General features: G+C 40.4%; 1 protein-coding gene across 2 annotated transcripts; it reads right to left on the bottom strand.

Moving 5' to 3' along the window:
• Window positions 1-1,112: 1,112 nt before the first annotated feature.
• On the bottom strand, window positions 1,113-11,265 carry ednraa (endothelin receptor type Aa). Of its 2 annotated transcripts, none has more exons than XM_008302756.1 (8): window positions 11,045-11,265; window positions 9,573-10,112; window positions 7,794-7,921; window positions 5,747-5,945; window positions 4,265-4,417; window positions 4,008-4,141; window positions 3,760-3,868; window positions 1,113-3,349 (listed from the first exon to the last, which is right to left on the bottom strand). In XM_008302756.1, the coding sequence occupies exons 2-8, from the start codon at window positions 10,065-10,067 to the stop codon at window positions 3,212-3,214; spliced, it is 1,356 nt and encodes a 451-aa protein (XP_008300978.1). In that variant the 5' UTR covers window positions 10,068-10,112; window positions 11,045-11,265; the 3' UTR covers window positions 1,113-3,211. The 2 variants fall into 2 exon arrangements, with proteins under 2 accessions (XP_008300978.1, XP_008300986.1); XM_008302764.1 differs by lacking the exon at window positions 11,045-11,265 and adding an exon at window positions 10,206-10,681.
• Between the last annotated feature and the right edge of the window lie 7,493 nt (window positions 11,266-18,758).

Raw genomic sequence — 18,758 nt, 5'->3', positions numbered from 1 at the left:
GCAGCCAAATCTGAATAAGCTCTGCATGGAGAAGCACTCTGGCCCTGTGAGATTGTCTATTATTTGTTTTTGAGCTTTATTCAATTTACTGCTGGCAGGAAACAAGGTTCCCACCAAATTCCAGAAATAAAACCACTCTGCCTCATTCTTCTTCACATTTTCTCACACTACTGATTCCCCTCTTTTGACATCCTAAGAAAGCATGAATATGTTCCAAAGTTCATCCTAATATCACTTTCTCTGTCTTTTTTTCCTCTCTTTTCTCCGCTTCATTAAACCGTGAAATATTACCTCATAGCAACCACGGTACTGAGCAGTTCAGAGTTTCTTCAAGGTTACTGAGAAGTGAATGTGACATGATTTCATATGAGGAATATGAAACAGTTTCAGAAAGTTTATGACCTGACTGAGATTTATCGCCAACCCGCTGAAACAAACAACAGAACGATGTCTGATAAAGCCACGGCTGCTACACTGTTTTGTTGGTTTTGGGTGTTTTTCAGCTTTGTATGTGGGATTACGTGGCTCTGGTAACCGTCTCTTTTTGACAGTGACAGAGAGTGTAATCCTGGGTTAATGACATATTTGGTCATAACTGTGGAGACACTGAATTGTGTCATGAACCCTGTCTTGATGCAAACTGTATTTAAGGCCTTTGGACAAAAAATAAAAAAGAAGGTTGTTGCATTAAAGAGACAGTCATTGAGTTAAATCAAGTGTAGCTTGCATTAATGCTGTTCAGTTTTCAGCAGCTTTTTCTTATTTATTTCCTCTATGACATTGTTTAGATGCGTAATATATACAATCCTGCCTCATTTAAGCTAAACTGTGATTAAAACACAACTACATAACGGTCAAACATTGCCTTTTTCCGTCCTCTTTTTTAGCAAAAGAGATGAGAAGTGAATTATATGTATCAAATTCCCACCGTCCAAGTCGTTCACATCCTCTCTGCTGACATTAGCAACCCTTAGGGCTCAGTTGCCAAGCAGGTCACAGTGTGTTTCAAATCATTCCCAGACGCCTCCTTCTCACAGATGCGGATGAAAAACAGAATGGGGCCCCTTTGACGTCTCGGAGAAAACAGTATGATGGTAAAATAAACCTCCTAGTTTCTTACGGTGGAGATGGAAACTGATTTATTGGTATAAGGAGCAGCATTAACGTGAGGTTAACATGTTAAATCAATGGCAACAAATAGATATGAAGTCCATTTTCTATGGATTGTTATGAATCGCTTTGAGGAATAGTGGTAAAATGATGCTGTACAGACATCGCTTGCTCCGCCGTACACAAGTGTGCAAAAACACTCCAACGAAAGACGTGCAAGTAATTATACACGCAGCATACACTCACATGCACATTCAAACTCACACAGGTTTACATGTGTTCACATATCACATAATATAAGGCAGCACAGTTGTTTGATAGCTGAATATGGTTTCCATATAAAAACAATAGATGGACATTTTGGGAAACAGCCTTGTTGACTTTCTTGCTGAGGGATAGTTGAGAACATTGATCTCATGTCTGTCCATTTAATATAAAATTACAGCCAACAGCCAGTTTAGCTTATCCAGGAAGTAACTGCACCCAGCCGAGAAATTGTCCACAATTTAACCCCTCGTTAAAATGTGACTAATTACTAAATACGATTTGAAAAAGTTATTTCAGGTTTAACATCATCACTTTACTTTAGCTTCATCAAAAGTGGCTTTAAACAACTTTAAAACCTACATCTGTCATACTCAAAACTTAACAAACGTAAAAGTAGATGAGTGCAGTAGCCAGCCTGTATTTTGGATGTATGACAGTGCCAACAGCCAAACAGATATTATTCCTAGTCACTCCTGGCTGCAGCAGCACGACAGCCAGCCTCTCCTCCTGGTTAGGCTTCTTTTTATTTAAAAAAAAATTAAATAAATGTGATTTTTAAAAAATAAGGTGTTAATTAGCAGGTGGACCTAGTTGCCTTTGGACAAAACCAGGCCACCTGTTTTCCACTTGTCTCCACTCTTTATGCAAAGCCAGGCTAACTGGACGCCATCAAAGTAACGCCAACAAAAAAAGGGACATATTTTCTAAAACGTCCAACTACAAGCTTGGAGTATCTACCATTCTCTGCCTATGTCATTACAAATGTAACGTAGTCTGAATAAAATACTTACTATTACTGCAATATAACACTTTATAAAAGTGGACAATATACATATAATTATATTCTATGGATTATTCAGGCATAAATGCTGCCATAAGTGATGTTTTGTAAAATGGTAAAATTCACAGTGTTGAAGAAAAAAAAAAAGAAAAAAAAGTTTGTCTATTTTTGGTCAGTGGTGATATCAGACTTTCCATAATCCATTCCCCTACTTCTTATTAAGTGTTTGTTTGACATGTGCTATGATAATGCAGTGTCTATCTGCTCTAAAACCTGAAACCCTGTACTTGATTTCGTGCCAGGTACTTTGGCACATCCTGACATGATTCTTCCGTGAAGCAGTAGGAATCAAACATTAAGCATCTTCTAATTATACCACAAAGCAGCTTAATGAATAATGAGCACGAGTAAAATACACTGTACAACCGCTCACACGTTTAATGGAAAATTAATTGCGGCTCGAGTCAGTAACGCGCTTTCCTGTTTTTCATCGCCAGTGAGTGGCGAACTCCTGGGGACAGCACATATTCATCTCTCATCATCCGCTCTGACAGCGAGCAGTCAGCTTTTTCCTTCCTGTAGCATCCTTCCCAGTAGTGCTGCCCTTTACAGGAATAGCATGCTTGACTCCTGATAGAGAGTAATTTATAGTCCGTGTTCAGCTGCATCCCTTTAAAGAGTCCTCCTCCTCTTCCTCCTCCTCCTCCTCCTCCTCCTCCTCATCCTGCTCTCCCTCCTTTCTCTCAAGCTACAGCGTCACTGTCCGTGGGTGTGGGAACAGAGGGGAGTTTGTCTTTCGGAAGTTCGGCCCTGCTGAGAGGCTCAGGAAACTTCAGAGCATTGTACACCAAATCCATTGTTTGTTCCTTATTTCCAGTTCCTCATCCATGTGCTGCTTTAGTGGTCCTAACTTAGACTATTTGTTGTCTGAAGAAGAAGAAAAAAAAGAAGTGCGTTTTTGATGTCTATATTTAAGGATGTGTATTGGTTGTATTTTAAGCACTTGCTGGGGGGACGCTGGAAGGTCTTCAAAAATATTCCCGAGGCGCGAGATCAGTTGCTGTCTTTCCTGATGCTGCGGTCAGTGTGGAGGTTGTTGGGTTCGGGGCTCTTACACTGTACGCTCGTGCCATTCATGGGTCCAATGCTGCTCAGCTGGTTGTCGGAGTAACACCAGCAGCACAAACACGACTGGAAGAACATGCAAAGAGAGGAAAGAGGGGAAAGAGAACGTTTCAACATGGCAGTGTTTACAGAGTTTTGTTTTTTTTTGTCCATATGTGGACCTATAGTCTCTCATTTCAGACATGGTTTACCTCCAGCTCTATGACAGACATTTGCAGTGTGTGTGTGTGTGTGTGTGTGTGTGTGTGTGTGACCTCAGCCAGTAAAGTGTCTTCATAAATCACCAGGCTGCTTTTACATGTTGGTCATGGAGTGTCATCGCTGTCACAGCCCCCCCAGGTAATGGACAGATGATTGAGTTTCACTGTTCATGTAAGTGGCACAACTAAATCAGAAGGTTCAATGTGTGTGACTAAAGTGATCAGGTGTGTGTTCCACATGCATTTCTATTCCTCTGTAAAAGGGAAGTACTGTACCTTGAAGCAGTTTTTGAACTTTTTGCTGACAAAGTAGAGGATAATGGGATTTATGCAGGAGTTTATTGTTGCAAGGTTGATGCCGAGGTAATCCATGACCAATAGGAAGCTGAGGAGAACAGAGGAGAGGATTTTTTTTTTTTACTGAGCAACACTGAGGTAATGTAACCCTCCCAGTTAACATCATCATCCCAGGGTCATGTCCTATACATTTTGCAGGAAACTTCTTGAAAACAGCAGAAACTCACTTGAGCAGCTCACAGCGCTTCCTATCATTCTGGTAGTAAATCGTCCTTTTAAGAATCCTGCTGAGGTGTAGCGGGAACCAGCAGAGGGCAAAGATGAGGACGAGGCAGAGGACAGCTTTGGCCACCTCCCTCCTCTGTGGGGACAAGAAACAGATTATGTCTCACCATTAGGGAGGAAATGACAAAGTGCGTACGTGATAGGAAATGTTAAAACCGTGAAATGAACACTGGTCTGCTTGTTCTGTTTGCTGTCCAACCTGTTTGAGGTGCTCGCTGAGAGCGATCCGGAGGCTGCCGTTCCTGTGGTTGAGCATCTCCACGGTCATCAGGGTGTAGAAGATAGCGCTGCATATCAGAGGTACACAAAAGTAGAAGCCAAACAGCCACCAGTCCTTTGTATCTCTGTAGAACTAGAAGAAGACAAACACAGCAATGCATTCGATTACATTTAATTCATAAACCTACATTATAATCAGATCATCCCCACCTATAGGTCCTTGTGTGCCCAAGTTATCTGTGGAGGGAATGTCTCTTCCTAAATTTCAGCATCTGTTACTGAAATGGGCCTTAAAAGCCGACTCAGACATCACGTGTGATCGACGGCTATAGATACAACCTGGAAATTACTAAGGTTGACTGTGCTATGGTCGAACCCATGCTTTTGTAAATAAACCACCACCAGACTACCCCTGTACTCCAGGGCCAGCTAAGTCCACGTGACTGCAGCTCTGTATTCAGTTTAGCAAGTCTGAAATCAAACCGGTTCTAATTACACTGTGTATAATAAGGACTTTTGGTTGTCTGTGGCTCTAGAAATATGTTAAATACGCTCTTTAAAGACACCACAGTTTCATAACCGTTCAAACTTGACCAAACCTTATTGCACAATTTCCTCGAATCTTTCAGTTTGCAGATCCACCCCAAAGTTTGGCATCCTGAGCTGAGAACTAACAAAACTACCATAGGTGTGAAAGTCTTTCAAAAAAGGAAAACAAGCTGTTCTATTGCTATCTAACAGTGGAGTTAAGAGGTGTGAGGTGTGTCTCTTAGACTTGTGTTTGTGAGATACTTGTGTGTATAGAACAGGTCGAGTACACATGTGGTTCAGCTTGAGGCCCCAGGCCTCAGTAATTGCTCTTGGCCTGCAATCAATTATGTGCTCCAAGGATGTGAAAAAGGCCACAATCACTAAAAGAGCGTAACTAGACCAGGTTCATGGCTTTAAGTGATACGCCACTCAAAATACTGACTGCAATGAATTTGGGTGGAGTGACACACCCTTAAGTAGGTGCTTTCTAGATTTCTCATGTTCTCAATATACATGCAAATTTTCCCATGTTTTTAATTATTAATGGCACGAGCAGGAAACGTTGTAGGTGGTTGTTTTTACTGGTATATTAATGCCCTAAAAATATCTTCCCAAATAAAATCTAAATAGCCTGCCAGCTCTCCATTAAAAACAATCACCCACTCCAAACAAACAACACATGCTTTTAAGATGATGGAAAGATCCATCTGAACTTGCGCTTTTGTTTTGAACAGTGCTCCCGCAGGTGGACTTCCTATCTCATCAGTCCAATGATGTTTTGTCTCCATATTGTGTAACTCATCAGCTCTTCTTTGCTACAGTGTACTTGACAGAACATCTTGGCCTTCACACGATCTAAACACACGGGACACAAAAGCACCTAAATGCAATTTTCTTATCCAGAAGCGATAAGAACACTACAACAGCGTACCGTCATGAAACTGCTCTGGGGGTTAAGCATGCAGGTGCGCAGGGAGCTGTTGGTGTAGTTGAAGGGGACTATGTCAAAACCGACGGCCTCCGGTACAGCCAGGATGAGGGACAGCACCCAAATGGACACGATCTCAATGATTGTGAAGAGAGGGATGCCGACGCCCTGCACCCTGCTCCAGGAGGCTACAGCCCTGTACCTGGAGGACACAGGAGGAAACAAAGAGACGGTTAAACTGATTAAAGGAAAGCAACTGGAGGATGTAAGCGAGGACAGGAAGAAATACTATGATAGTATATAGCACTCATAAAGTAAGAAAGTCTAAAATAGAACAGTTACAGTTAAAAAAAATCAATTTACTAATCAAAGGTCATCCAGAGTTCACTTGCTTTCTCTCACTGTTCCATCATTCAAGAAAAAAACAAACCAGTAAAGTCATCACTTTCTTTGTCTTCCCTGACTGTCAAAGCTAGCAGCGTTTTCTTTATGCATGGCAGCACACCAAACACAACAAACTGCTCAGTCAGCAAAGAATATCAAAATGTTAAGAATTAATGAGGAGAGATGATCAATTGTTTATTTTAAATATCTAATATTTATATTTTTGTGAAGCCTCCAAACAGACTGGCCCATGTTGGCAGAGAGGTCTGTCTGTTGGCTTGTGTTTCCCGTGCACTAAATACTTGTTTGCTTGTTTGTTTCATTAATGGAAACCACTTGTCGAAATGTTTTAGTAAAATCGTGCATCAAGATTTTATGGCAAAAACAATATATTTTTCATGACACATTTGAATTTCTCTGTTGAACAACATGGCGGCATTTATATTTTACTAAGTGGTAATGTATCTACCTTTTTCTCTTCCTCCAACATTGAAAAGATACAAAAGGGACTCGAGTGCTTTTTCATAATGCACACACAGACGACGATATGCTACACATTTCCTGGAAGCGAACAGGAGAGCATCTGCTCTTGAACGCGGCTGTACAGCACTGCAGCCTGCCTTTTTCCTCATAATAGAGGTCATTAAAAAATCTTGTGCCTTGTTGAACCTTGGAGCCTATTCAGAGGCTGTAGGCGAGTCTCTTATCTCCAACGTTATGTCTAGTGCATAAAGTGAGATGACACTGAGCTTCAGCACTTCATGATCATCATTTATTCATTATGGAATTTCTATTAAGGTACTATTAACAAAAAAAAAGTACCTGTCAGTACACTGGCTTTAATGTTAACATCACAAATAAATCATACAATGCACATCCTGTATGTATTATACACTTAGTGCTGCATATAAAATACATGATTCCAAATAATAGAAGAAGAATTTATTTATTTTTTTTAAAAGAAAAAGGCTCATCACACAGGTTTTGAACACGACAGATGAGCAGAGAGATAAATAACTTTTCTACACAATCAGCCCTGAGATAACGAGTTTCCTGATGGTGATTATCTCAGCCTTCCTGTTGCTACTCTGGAATCAAATCAAAATGTTAATATATTTGGTCTAAACGAGTCCCTGCATCTCCTAATAACCTCAATTACGTAAGAAGAAAATATTTGTAACAAATTAATCTAAAGCAATGATCTCTCATGCTGAGTAAAATATGGATTAATTGGTGAGTCTAAATCGGCCAGATCAGATTTGCATAATTTTCTTTCCGATAATTTGGCAGTCTCTTTGAAAAAAAAAAATTGTGGAACATTGTGTCTGCTTTTCATGTAGATAAAAAAAAAAAAAACCACACATCTGGATCAATATGTGTCTGTACAAACACGATGCTGGCTTGACAAGACGGAAAAGAGGAAACACTGCTGCCTTTCATATGTCTCTATGGAACAATAAAAACAGATAAAAAAACATCTTAATGAGAAACAGTGATGTCGTGCCTGAGTGAAAGCAGAAAGATTTAATTTCCTTTATTTCGCAATCTATGCACAAACACCAGTTGAATATTTTTGGCTGAACACAGAGAAAGATTTCCTAAATTGTTACCATCATCATAACCCATCAAACCCCAGCTGCTGGGTGTGGAGTGTGACACCACTGACCTGTCCACGCTGAGGGCACACAGGTTGAGGACAGTGATGCCCACAGAGGCTTTCTGCAGGAAGGGAACCAGCTTGCACAGACACAGGCCCAAGGTGCTGTCGTCAAACGGCCAGCGAGAAGCCAGGAGCTGGAGGGAAGAAAAAAAAAAAACGTCAAACATAAACATTCGCTGTATCTCAAAGGAATTAAATCAATCACGTGTGCAGCAGAATTTGTTGTTGTACATTCATCACATGCACATTAACAGAACGTGCCTTTAAATCACTGTTTGGCTTTTGTTGACGTGTCACTAACAGGTAAATGATTTTAATGAAGTCATTTATCTTGGCGTGTATTTTTGGGAGCCTGCTATTAATCTACCTGTGTTGCTAAATAGATGCTCTTGCTTTGTTGAGTTTGATCTGACGTGGAGAACACGTACTGATTGAAGTTTTTACAAAACTTTCACATATGCAATAAAGAAAAAACACTCAAGACCTAAAGTTTAGGTCAAAGGCACTATGTTGTCACGAGTATCTTTGGTCTCTTGTAGAACATCTTTTGATAATCCTCACTGTAGTAAAATAAGTCAAGGTCATGCACTCACTGTAAAAGACCTTCATAAAGTGGCCTTCTTGTCACTGAACAGAGGTTTTACATGACAAAACAAAGGACAGTGTTTTTGGAAACAATGTCCTCGCCCCAAGGAATAGAACAGGAGGGGGGGATTTCAACATTGTAGACGTGGCTCGTTCTCTGTTTGTGCATAAACTGCTCCCCCAGTAAGACTTTTGTTTCCCCCTTTGCACATGTGTTGCTCAGACTACAAAGTCGCTGCGCTCTCGCAGTCCCAAGTTAATTTCAACCAGGTGGCTCTCTCATTTTTCTCTTGTAAGATGGCGACCAATAATGGGCTCAAAAGATCAGGTTGACTGATCACTTCATTTTGCCATCGTTCTTTATTATTGCACAAAGCATGACAGTGTTTACTCGTATAAATCAAACTAAAGCAGGAGCCCCATGGCAATTTATCATCGTTAAACAGTTCTTTTGTTTTTTTTTCTTCAAAAAAAAGCAAAGAAAATAGTTGTGAGTCTGAAACTAGCATGCGCATTAGACAAGTAAATGTCAATTTTAATGTTTTCTGATTGTGTTTTTCCATACTTTGGTAATACTTTTGTATTGCTCATTAACAGAAGAAAAATAAGCCAACTTTATTTATGACTTACTGCCAGTTGTTCAGCCTGATACATTACAGTATCAGTCTTTATTACCTTTTACAGTTTCACCTTTTAACCCCACTTTTGTTTAGTTTAAAAATGTATATTAATGGGGCTTTAATGAAGATCTGAGTAAAAAACTCCTCAAGTGATAAATCACAAGTGATAAATTACTTGTGGAGCAGTGGGATCTCTCGTTTTTTGTTTTTTTTTTTTTTTAAGTAAAGTTTCCAGATAAGGGTTGGTGACTAATGTCTCAGGTCGATACAAGGCCAGTGGCATGTGTGACTCCAGCCTGATTCCTGTGTTTATTTAAGCCAGCCATGTCTCTGCTCCTCTCATCGCTAATCTGCCCACACAAGGGAGATAACAGTGTCCGACTGATTACACTTTCCCGTCTATTTGCACGTTCCCACTCTCCCCCTTTTCCCGTCTGTAATAATTCATTCTATCTATGCGTGTATCACCTCCATTGTTGCTGCATTTTTTCATAACCATAGTGAAATTCAGCAGGCTGAAAAATAAAAAAAAGGGATTAGGACTTGAAATCAACATGCACCAGTGGAGTAAAAACTTTACCTTGTATACGTTGATGGGTATGTCAATGAAAATGTACATGAGGTCGCCCAGGGCCAGGCTGGCGATGAGGGCGTTGGGCCCGTTCCTCATGCACTTGTGCTGGTATATAATCCTCAGCAGGGTGGCGTTGCCGACCATGCCGACCACAAAGACCGTAATGGAGATTATGGTGTTGATGTACTTAAAATAGCTGTTAATAGAGGTATTTACAAGGCACATCGGAGGTCGATATGCCCTTTTTTGGACGGTGTCATTGGGAAAACCAGACACCACAGCTTGCACATCAGCTCCGGGGGACCCCAGATGCAGGTCGGGCCCCGCACTAGGACTGACAGTGCTGTAGAAATCCGCAGACTGGAGCGTGGCGTGGACGAGAAAGGCTGGGAGAGGGTCCTTCTCTGCTTCAGCTCTGTTTATCTGGCACATTCCTCTGGCTGCCATACAGGCCATTAGCACCAACATATGCCCAGCCGGGGTGCCCATTATGGAACGCATTGAGCGCTTTGATTTCACTGATTGAAAGACTGTCCCAATATATCACTGGTGAGAAAAGAAAAAAAAACAAGAAGAGAATTTGGTTAATGTCAGAATACACACTTGTTAAAAGAAAAAGAAAAAAAACTTCTCTCTCACCTGCTCGCTCCCTCAAAATGAAGAGACAGATTCTAACCAAAGTGTAATATTATGAGTCAGGCACAAGAAAGTTTGACAGCATTACTGTCCCTTTCCAAAGCTATGAGGAAGTTTAACAACGTCTTTAAGACTTCAAAAAGGTTTTGCCAAGGGGGCACAGATGGAGGATGCCAGGACCAGTTACAGTCAGACAGTGAGGATGAGGCATCAGCAGAGCACATTGGGCACAGAGTCTATGTGTCAATAATGCAGCTGCAAGGTGAGGTTTCATGTCAAGTTGTGCTGTATTGACAATGAGCCCCTTGTGTGGGTTTGCACGGGATGATTTCCTCTGTTCTGCATTCTCCCTCTGTTTCTAATTTTGAAGGTTTAGACATGTGGTTGTGGGCTTTTTTTAGCCGTGAAGAGGCTAGATTTCCGTTCAGCTGCGCAATGCAAGCATGAAAGTTAAAATAAAAAACAGGTAGCCATCCAAAATTTAGGAAACAAAGTACAGTTATACCTTAAATCCCCCCACTTGTTCACAGGACCAACAACAAACTTTCTGGACTAAATCAGAGTATCTCATATCACCGAACTGCTGGTAAAGAGGAGATAAAGTTTCAAACTATTAGATCGATAGAGGAGCCCTTTTCATCATGTCACAGTGCAGGCAACTCTTATAGCCCAGAGTTCTTCCTGTTCAAAGTCCCAGCTGTCACCAAGTACACAAAGAACTATTTAGCAGCCAGCCCTTCAAGTAGCATCACAGTTTAGCATCAGCATGACACTGCTGGGATCTGTGACAGCACGCAAACTGATCTATCCATAAATAATAAATACGTTTGGTTTTCACCTACCGCTTCTAAAATGTCTGCCTGGCCCCCTTGGAAAACCGTCAGGCAAACTTTCAGCTGAAGCCCCCAGACATCTGTATCACATCACATGAGTAATTAACGCACTATCAAAGCCGCACCGTATCCCACTTGGTTTGAGCAATGCACCCGTCTGCTCTGAGGTGCCTTCGCATTATGGCTCAGAGTTTCCTGTGGAGAGTTTGCAGTATGTCTGAGTGTATGTGCTCAACTCTGTGTGTGCGCGTGTGTGTGTGTGAGGTTGTGTGTATCTCCGTATATGTGTGTGTATGCAGAGCACCAGTGAGACACTTTGACTGGGTGGGATAGTAAATCTCCACCTCCCTGTGGTAACAGACTGGGCCCCCTTTGGAAACATCACCCCCCTCTCTCTCCTCTCTCTTAGGCACCGCCTGCTGACAGTCATCTCTAAGGCACACCAGCACACACCAACACACACACACACACTGGGGCAGGGGCATCTGGGAGCCCAACGCCCCTCCAATCTGCCCCTTTTCCTTAATTCCCCTCCCACCTTCTCTCTCAATCCCCTCTGACTCACATTATGTCTTGTATACATTACACGCAACTGTTTCCTCACACAAAAGGCAGCAGAGATTAGGCTGGAGGGAGGAAGGCACGAGGAAGTCAGTGTCCGTGTTTTGATGTTGTGTTTGTTTCATTTGTGAGGTGGAAACTGAGACGGGAAGTGGGAGCTAACATCAGCCCTTACTTTTACACACTAAGAGCCATGTGGGTGGCCAAACCACATCACACTTTCTCACTCCTGCTCGATCGGATGCAGTGGCATCATAAAGATTTATTTAAGGACTTAATTACTGTTCAATAAAAGGTAAGTTAGAGAAAATGCGGTTAACCAAACATCTAAATTACAAGATATGAAGCCAAATAAATTGGTTTGTACCTTTGTAAAACAAACAAATCCCAAACGGAGAGTGTTCTCTGAGAAGACCAGACGCCTGACTGATGGAAGAAGACAATTCAATGTCAAGAGGGAAGAGTGCTTGTACATCAGTGTCCATTATGGATTTCAAAATGGACCATTTATCATGATGCGAGCTGAGAGCAGGAAGAGGGCTATCAAAGTCACCGCAATCTGTCTTTTGCACGGCCAAAAAGCTGATGCTGCAGCTGCTTGAAGAGGAAAACCATTCAATTAAAAAAATAAATAAAAATTCATATGAGATTTACGCCATTTGTGCTCTACCTGGCACAACTCAGACAATATTTGTTAAAAATGGAGAATTCACACTAAACTGATTAAACAAACAAGTTAAAAAAACCAAAACAACAACACATGAATGTGAAAAAAATGAAATTTTGCTCTGCGACAGTAAGTTTGAATCAAAATTAGTTTTACGTTGGAGTTTTACTTTGGTTGAAACTTTAAGGTTCCAACTGGGTACAAAAACTGAGATGCCATCAAAATCATTCTCTGTCATTTTTAGTAACATCCATTGTCTTATTTGTGTGTTTAAAAAAAAAAAAAAATTCTAAATGCAGGCTTGAAGAAAATACTGGTAGTAACGCCCTGTACAGAAATGTAATCATGTCAGCCTTTGTTTTTTTCTTTATTCATGTATAGTATCTATATTGTAGTAATGTACACGCATATCATTAGCGAGGAGTCAAACACAGTGGATTTCTATACGAGATGCACTAAAAATCCGATATTCATTATTGATCACAGACACTATATGATGAAAGAAAGAGAAATCTGGGTGAAGGCAAGAACACACAGTGCACACAAACACACACACTGATTGGCTGCAGCCCTGAGACCTTCTGGGTTAAAGGACCTCTGACATATCCATTGTGTGGTTTTGAATTGTTTATTTTCTAACCACAAAGACATTTTCTCTTCAAGAAATCTCACAGTCCAGCATAACTCATTTCTTATGTGTTAGAGTTAATATTTGCCACAAGAGTTAAACATAAAATGTCTTATTTATGACTATGGAACAGCATGTCATAATTTCTTCTTTGAGTTGCAATACAGGGTATAAAGAGATAATGTGCTTTTAACCAAAACCATCATGACATAAACCTGTATTTAAAAACAAAAATATAAATCGTCCTCACTGTTGTGCTTTAAGTTGAAGATTTTGAGAAAAGCGGCAAAATAAAATGGCAATAATTTGCACACTCTGTGAATATTGAGCTCAAAGGTATATACGGTTAAACCATCATATGAAACAATGCCATGCCTCGAGAATTTTTAAAGCTGTGAAAAGAAACTTTTCCTCACAGACAATACAGTTTCAGCGCGTATGATTCATTTGCAGGTACTTTTTCCTGCAGTCAAATGTGACTTAATTGGGTAATGCCAATATTTACAGCCATTTGAAATTAAAGGGATCGTGTTTTCTTTAATTGTAGTCATGAATTTATCATGGCTTCTGAATTAGTTATGGTCAGCAGTGGCGAATATTTAATTTATTGGAACGTGATTTGCTGACGGCATCAGATTTCTTACCCCTAGTTTTTTTTTTTTTTTTTTTCCAAAGTCCCTTGATTGTTGGCAGCCTCTATGACATTTTAACTTTTGAGGGGGGGAGTAGAGTCTTTGTTAGTAAATCCATTAATATATAAATGATGAAACCTTTACCTGCTCCCAGTTGCTTTGGCTTTCATGTTGTTGTTGTGTTGTTGTTTGGATCGTAATCAGGTATTAATGCCATTCTGTCTGAACTCAAAGATGGCAGGCTGCCTGGTAATTCATATGCTTGTTCTCTGATGGCATCTGTCGAAGTGTGCTCTCTGCATATTGGTACATACCCTATGGGAAATTTCAATCCAGCCCCAGACTGAGTGGGATGTAAGCAATTTCTTAACTGGGACACTTGCGTGAAAACAGAAAGAACAGAGAGAGAGAGAGAGAGAGAGAGAGAGAGAGAGCAGATACAGGGGGAGAGAGGAAGAGACAGAGAGGGAGGGAGAGAATAAGTTTGAGGCCAATCCTACTGTGACAAGCAGTGACAGAGTGAAGAGGGCTCAGTATACTGCCTGGCTTTATTAATTTGGGACATATGGTTCACACAAACAAAAAGTTACAGCATGAGAGAAAAAGAAAATGAGAATCTTGATGGAGGAATTTTTCATAATAGGCTGATTAGTGCCAGCACTTGAGTTCATCTGAAATTAATCAATATAATATTAACAGGCTATTTTAATTAGAAGGAGGGAAGCTTTGTCAAAGCAGTGATGATGATAGCTGATGAAAAGAGCCCGCGGAGAAGTCTGTCTTCTTGAGAATTTTGTCTGTTTTAAAGTTTCCAAAACTTTCCTTACTATGGCCACGAGTTCTCTGAAAGTAAATCGAAGACCATAAACACAAAACAAAGCAATCCGGAATTGCACAGTTAGAACAGGATGAGTTAGAACCAAAAGTAAAATTCTAGAATACACACCACTGCTGCATGAGACTTACATCACGCTCACGGTTAAAGCTGAAATGAAAGTCATATGATTATGTGACAACACAGAAATAATGGGTAGAGCAAACAGGAAGAGGTGCAGCACATCACCAGCGTAGTGTGTAATGAGTTTCCTGCGTGAGTCTTGTGTCACTTACTTTGAACTTGATTCCCTGTCAGAGTAACAGGGGTGGAAGGCTTCGTGTGAACTGTGTGGTGCCAACATGTTCTGCACTTTAGAATATCAAGTCTTTCCTGGTTTATGTCTCAGAACTGCATTCCAACCAGACATCACCTTACAATTCCAGAACTCAATTACGTCCAATGGATGACTCAGTCTTACCGGTATCAGCACTCCCAACTAAAATCAGGAGGGAGGTGAGGGGGAGCATGACTGCCAATTTGAGCATCAACGTACTGAATACAAGGAACATTTGTTGGAAATATCAGTAGTGTGGTGCCGGTTTAACTTGTTAACTTCTTGCTAAATGCTGAGTGTTGAAAGCTGTGGTTGAATTATCTTATTTTCTTTTCTTTGGAAGGTTCTTAATTGAGAAAAATGACACAGAAGTCTGTAACTAGCAGTCATGGAAAGAGTTCTCTACAGTGCCTGTAAAAAGTAATCACCCCCCTTGAAAGTGTTCCCCTTTCATTGCTCTTCAACACTGAATCATACTTAGTTTAGGTTCGAATTTACCCCAAAAAAAAGACTCTTTCATGTCAAAGTGAAAACAGATTTCTGCAAATAAATTTCAGTTAATTAGGAATATAAAATGTAAAATAAGCAACTGCATAATTATTCACTCTATTTAAAGTGACGCATCTAATTCGACACATGGTGCAGCCGACTGGTGATAGAAATGGCTTCAACTGCACCATGAAGACAAAAGAACACGCTAAGACCTCCGTGAAAAAGCTACTGTAAAGCATAAGTCAGTGAATGGCTACCAGAAAATTTCCAAGTCACTGAATATCACTTGGAGTACATTTAAATCCATCATTAATAAACAAAAAGAATACAGCATATGCGTAGATCTCCGTCCTGAATAAATGAGTGACCGTGCAAGAAAGGGGCGAGTGATGGAGGCCACCAAGACACCTATGACTCCTCTGAAAGAGTTCAAAGCTTCAGAAGCTGAGATGGGAGAGATGTGCATACAACTGTTGCCCGGATTTTTCAACAGCCAAAGCTTTATGGGAGAGTGTCAAAGAGAAAGGCAGTGTTAGAAAATCTCATATTAAATCTTGACAAGAGGTCACCAGAAGACATGTCTGGCAAAGACACCCTGAAGTCAACTGTTTGCACTTTAACATGACAGAGCCATTTTTTTTCTCTTTTTTTTGGTAACTTCTAGTCAAAAAAATCAACATTTTATTGACATGAATCAATGTTAAATAACAATTCAACTGGAAAGCTTCCAAGAGGGAGAATACTTTTCATAAGCCCTGTAAATGGCAAAGAAAGGGGCTGCAGTGCTTTCTTTCTTATCTCCTTTAGCAAAGGATACACTAGTAGATCTTTTACAAATAGATCTTGCCATCCACAGTTGTTTGCAATTTGACACGCTGTTCATGGCAAGCCTGCATTAACAACATCTGCTGTCATATGATTACACACTCCAGTGTGAGTGCAGTTAGATTGTCTTTACTCCAGGGTTGACTTTTTTTGTTATGAATTCTCTTTGACATCTGGCCTTGACTTTATTTCATTTTCCATCAAGGTCAACAAGAAGACATCGGAAGTCATTTTTTGACAATTTGACTTCAACTTGAATGTGGAGTTTATGTTGCTCAAAGCGTTATCAATACGGCTCATCTTAGGTCAGCGAAATGGTTCTTTGGAACTATAAAATATACCAAGGAGGAAGAGTGGAAGTTAAGATAGGTTAAGAAGATAAAAAAAATAGTTATATTTCTTTGGGTGTACAGAAACATTATTGGTAAGAGTCAGGATTGTCCAATATCAGTGTACATAAAGGGAGAAGTACAATTAGATGTGAGTAGAGGATGTTGGTGCTCAGTTGTGGTTTGGTAAAAAATGACTGTAATTTACAAATTGGGAAGCATTAAATACACACCGTTGCAAAGGTACCACACTTTGTAAGTACTTTTATGTAAAATAATGGCTGAAATTGTTCAGATTAGAATTAAGATCAGGAGGCGAGTGATGTCCATTGAGACTATATGCCACATATTACATATATATGCAAAAAAAAACCTGTGAAAAGGTCTTGAACAACCCATCTCTCATCACCGGTGATAACCTCAAATTCAGGTTGGCTCATCTCAGCTGCTGACTGACACAGAATGTGATGTGTTTTCTTCTTTTCTCCAGTTTGTAGTCCATGGAGAGATTGCACATACATACCCATTAGTGGTCATACTACAGTGATGTAGCATGGTTTCCTGACTTATGACCATGATCCATGTAGTCTCAAAACTTTGTGATTGCACCACATAACACTTAATGATAGTGAGTGCAACACTATCTAAATTTATGGATATTGCCTTCTCAGAATCTTTTAATTATCTCTGACACTTACTGACCACAGGCTACTTAGTCTTGCTTAGCAAGACCATTTTGTCGAACATAATGGTCGGGTTGCACCTCAGTATTATGACACTATAATGAGGGACTAGCCCAGAAGTTGTTTCCCATCGTAAAGAGGTTTTGAAAATGGCCACTTGTATATAATGGAAATGAATAGAGAACTTCATAAAGTGTACAGCCAATGGAAGACTTATACCCACAATCTATACATGGTGAGTCTGCTAACTTAGAAATGACTTGGTGATTCATATGATATTTAATGATTTTGGGCTGATGGGTAAGATGTCACGACATAGTGATTAACAGCTACCTGGTCAGTCAAAGGAAACAGTCCTGCAAACACTCACCCCACTAAAATATCTAAAATGTCATTTAGTGTCATGCATGGATGCATTGAGGAGAACTGAATTTCAAGATGGCGCCTTTAAACGAAAGCTCCTCTATGTGAAAAAGTTTTCCAAGCTTCCTTCATTAGGAACCTGGACTTGCATGATTCCTCAGTAACATTTGATCACTACGCTAAAATTGCAGTGCAACCCAGCACTTGTCCCGACGGCTTGATACCACCTCCTGGAAGGTGTTGAAATGTAGATGTCTGCAAGCGAGCAGTGGAAATAAAACAGAACATGGACCAACAGCTACAAGTTCAGTTAAGGGTCAAAAGAATTCCCATAGGGGAACTAACAGATGTCACTTGTTAAGGAATTATTGTGACATTTTGTGTTCAGTGTTTACGTTCGCACAAACTCCAGAAGCACGAGGGAGATGACAAGTATTCAGTGGCTCTAGCTATCTGACTGATAAATGTATGTATGTATGGTTAAGTTTGGTGACACCTGTAAGTCCTTGCAGGCCTTAACCACTGTGAAGCAAAGCAAAGCCGGCTGACTTTTGGATATATTAGAGACTGAACTGACACAACTTTAGCGATCAATTGTAATAATTTTGAGGACTATTAGCGCACAGACCTGGTGCCTGTAGTGTTCACATGATAAACACAGAGCTCTGGACGACAGGGTAACTGATAGTGGAGTCTTTTAGAGGGCAGCCGAGACACATTCCTGCTTACAATCTGGCTCTTGTCGGACAGACCCTAAAAGCACTGATAAACGCAAGAGTCTTCGTCCATCGCACTTTGCTTTCCCCTATCAGGAAGCCCATGAGTGCACGCTCAAAATGTCCAGGACATAATTTGAACTCCATATCAGTCAGACCAGCCAATGTCGTTTTGAAGGATAAAAATCAGCTATTAGATATTTTGTGTTGTGGTATTTTCCTAAACCCTGTCATTTTGCATGTATCTCAGGCTATATAAACTTTATCATTTGTGTAAAGTATTTGTTGTTGTGATGTTGTGTTGCAAGTCTCACTGCACTACAGCATAAACAGCCACTGAAGATGGGATCAACACTTTGCAGTCTTTACCTCAGTTAGGTTGGATTTTTTAAAAAAACATCTGTGGATGATTTGAACATGGCATGCTAGTTGTAAACACAGCTGTGAAGATCAAGTGGCCAAAACTGAAGATAACAAACCTCCGTCAAGAAAGACTGATGGGGTTTCCTCAATGAACTTCCAGATGTTGCTCGAGTCAGTCGCTTTGTAAATGTCTGATATGAGATGACAATTTAGGTGCGGTCTTTTCAGGTAAGCCTTGCAGAGATTAACCACGAATGCTGGATAAAACGCTTCTGTATTTAGCTATTGGTGCCTGAGCCTGAGATTCACAAAT

This window comes from Stegastes partitus, unplaced genomic scaffold (genome assembly GCF_000690725.1).
Source record: "Stegastes partitus isolate 25-593 unplaced genomic scaffold, Stegastes_partitus-1.0.2 Scaffold37, whole genome shotgun sequence".
Classification (NCBI taxonomy): domain Eukaryota; kingdom Metazoa; phylum Chordata; class Actinopteri; family Pomacentridae; genus Stegastes; species Stegastes partitus.
The sequence above is the reverse complement of the archived record's forward strand: the minus strand, read 5'-3'. Positions and strand labels throughout refer to the sequence as shown.

Bases quoted from the DNA above. Each gene is read 5' to 3' on its own strand.
- ednraa (XM_008302756.1), bottom strand. From the start codon at position 10,067: ATGCGTTCCATAATGGGCACCCCGGCTGGGCATATGTTGGTGCTAATG. The intron at 4,418-5,746 runs GTACGCTGTTGT...GTCTTCTTCTAG, and splicing joins CCCAGAGCAGTTTCATGACG to TTCTACAGAGATACAAAGGA. The intron at 4,142-4,264 runs GTTGGACAGCAA...TTGTCCCCACAG, and splicing joins TCAGCGAGCACCTCAAACAG to AGGAGGGAGGTGGCCAAAGC.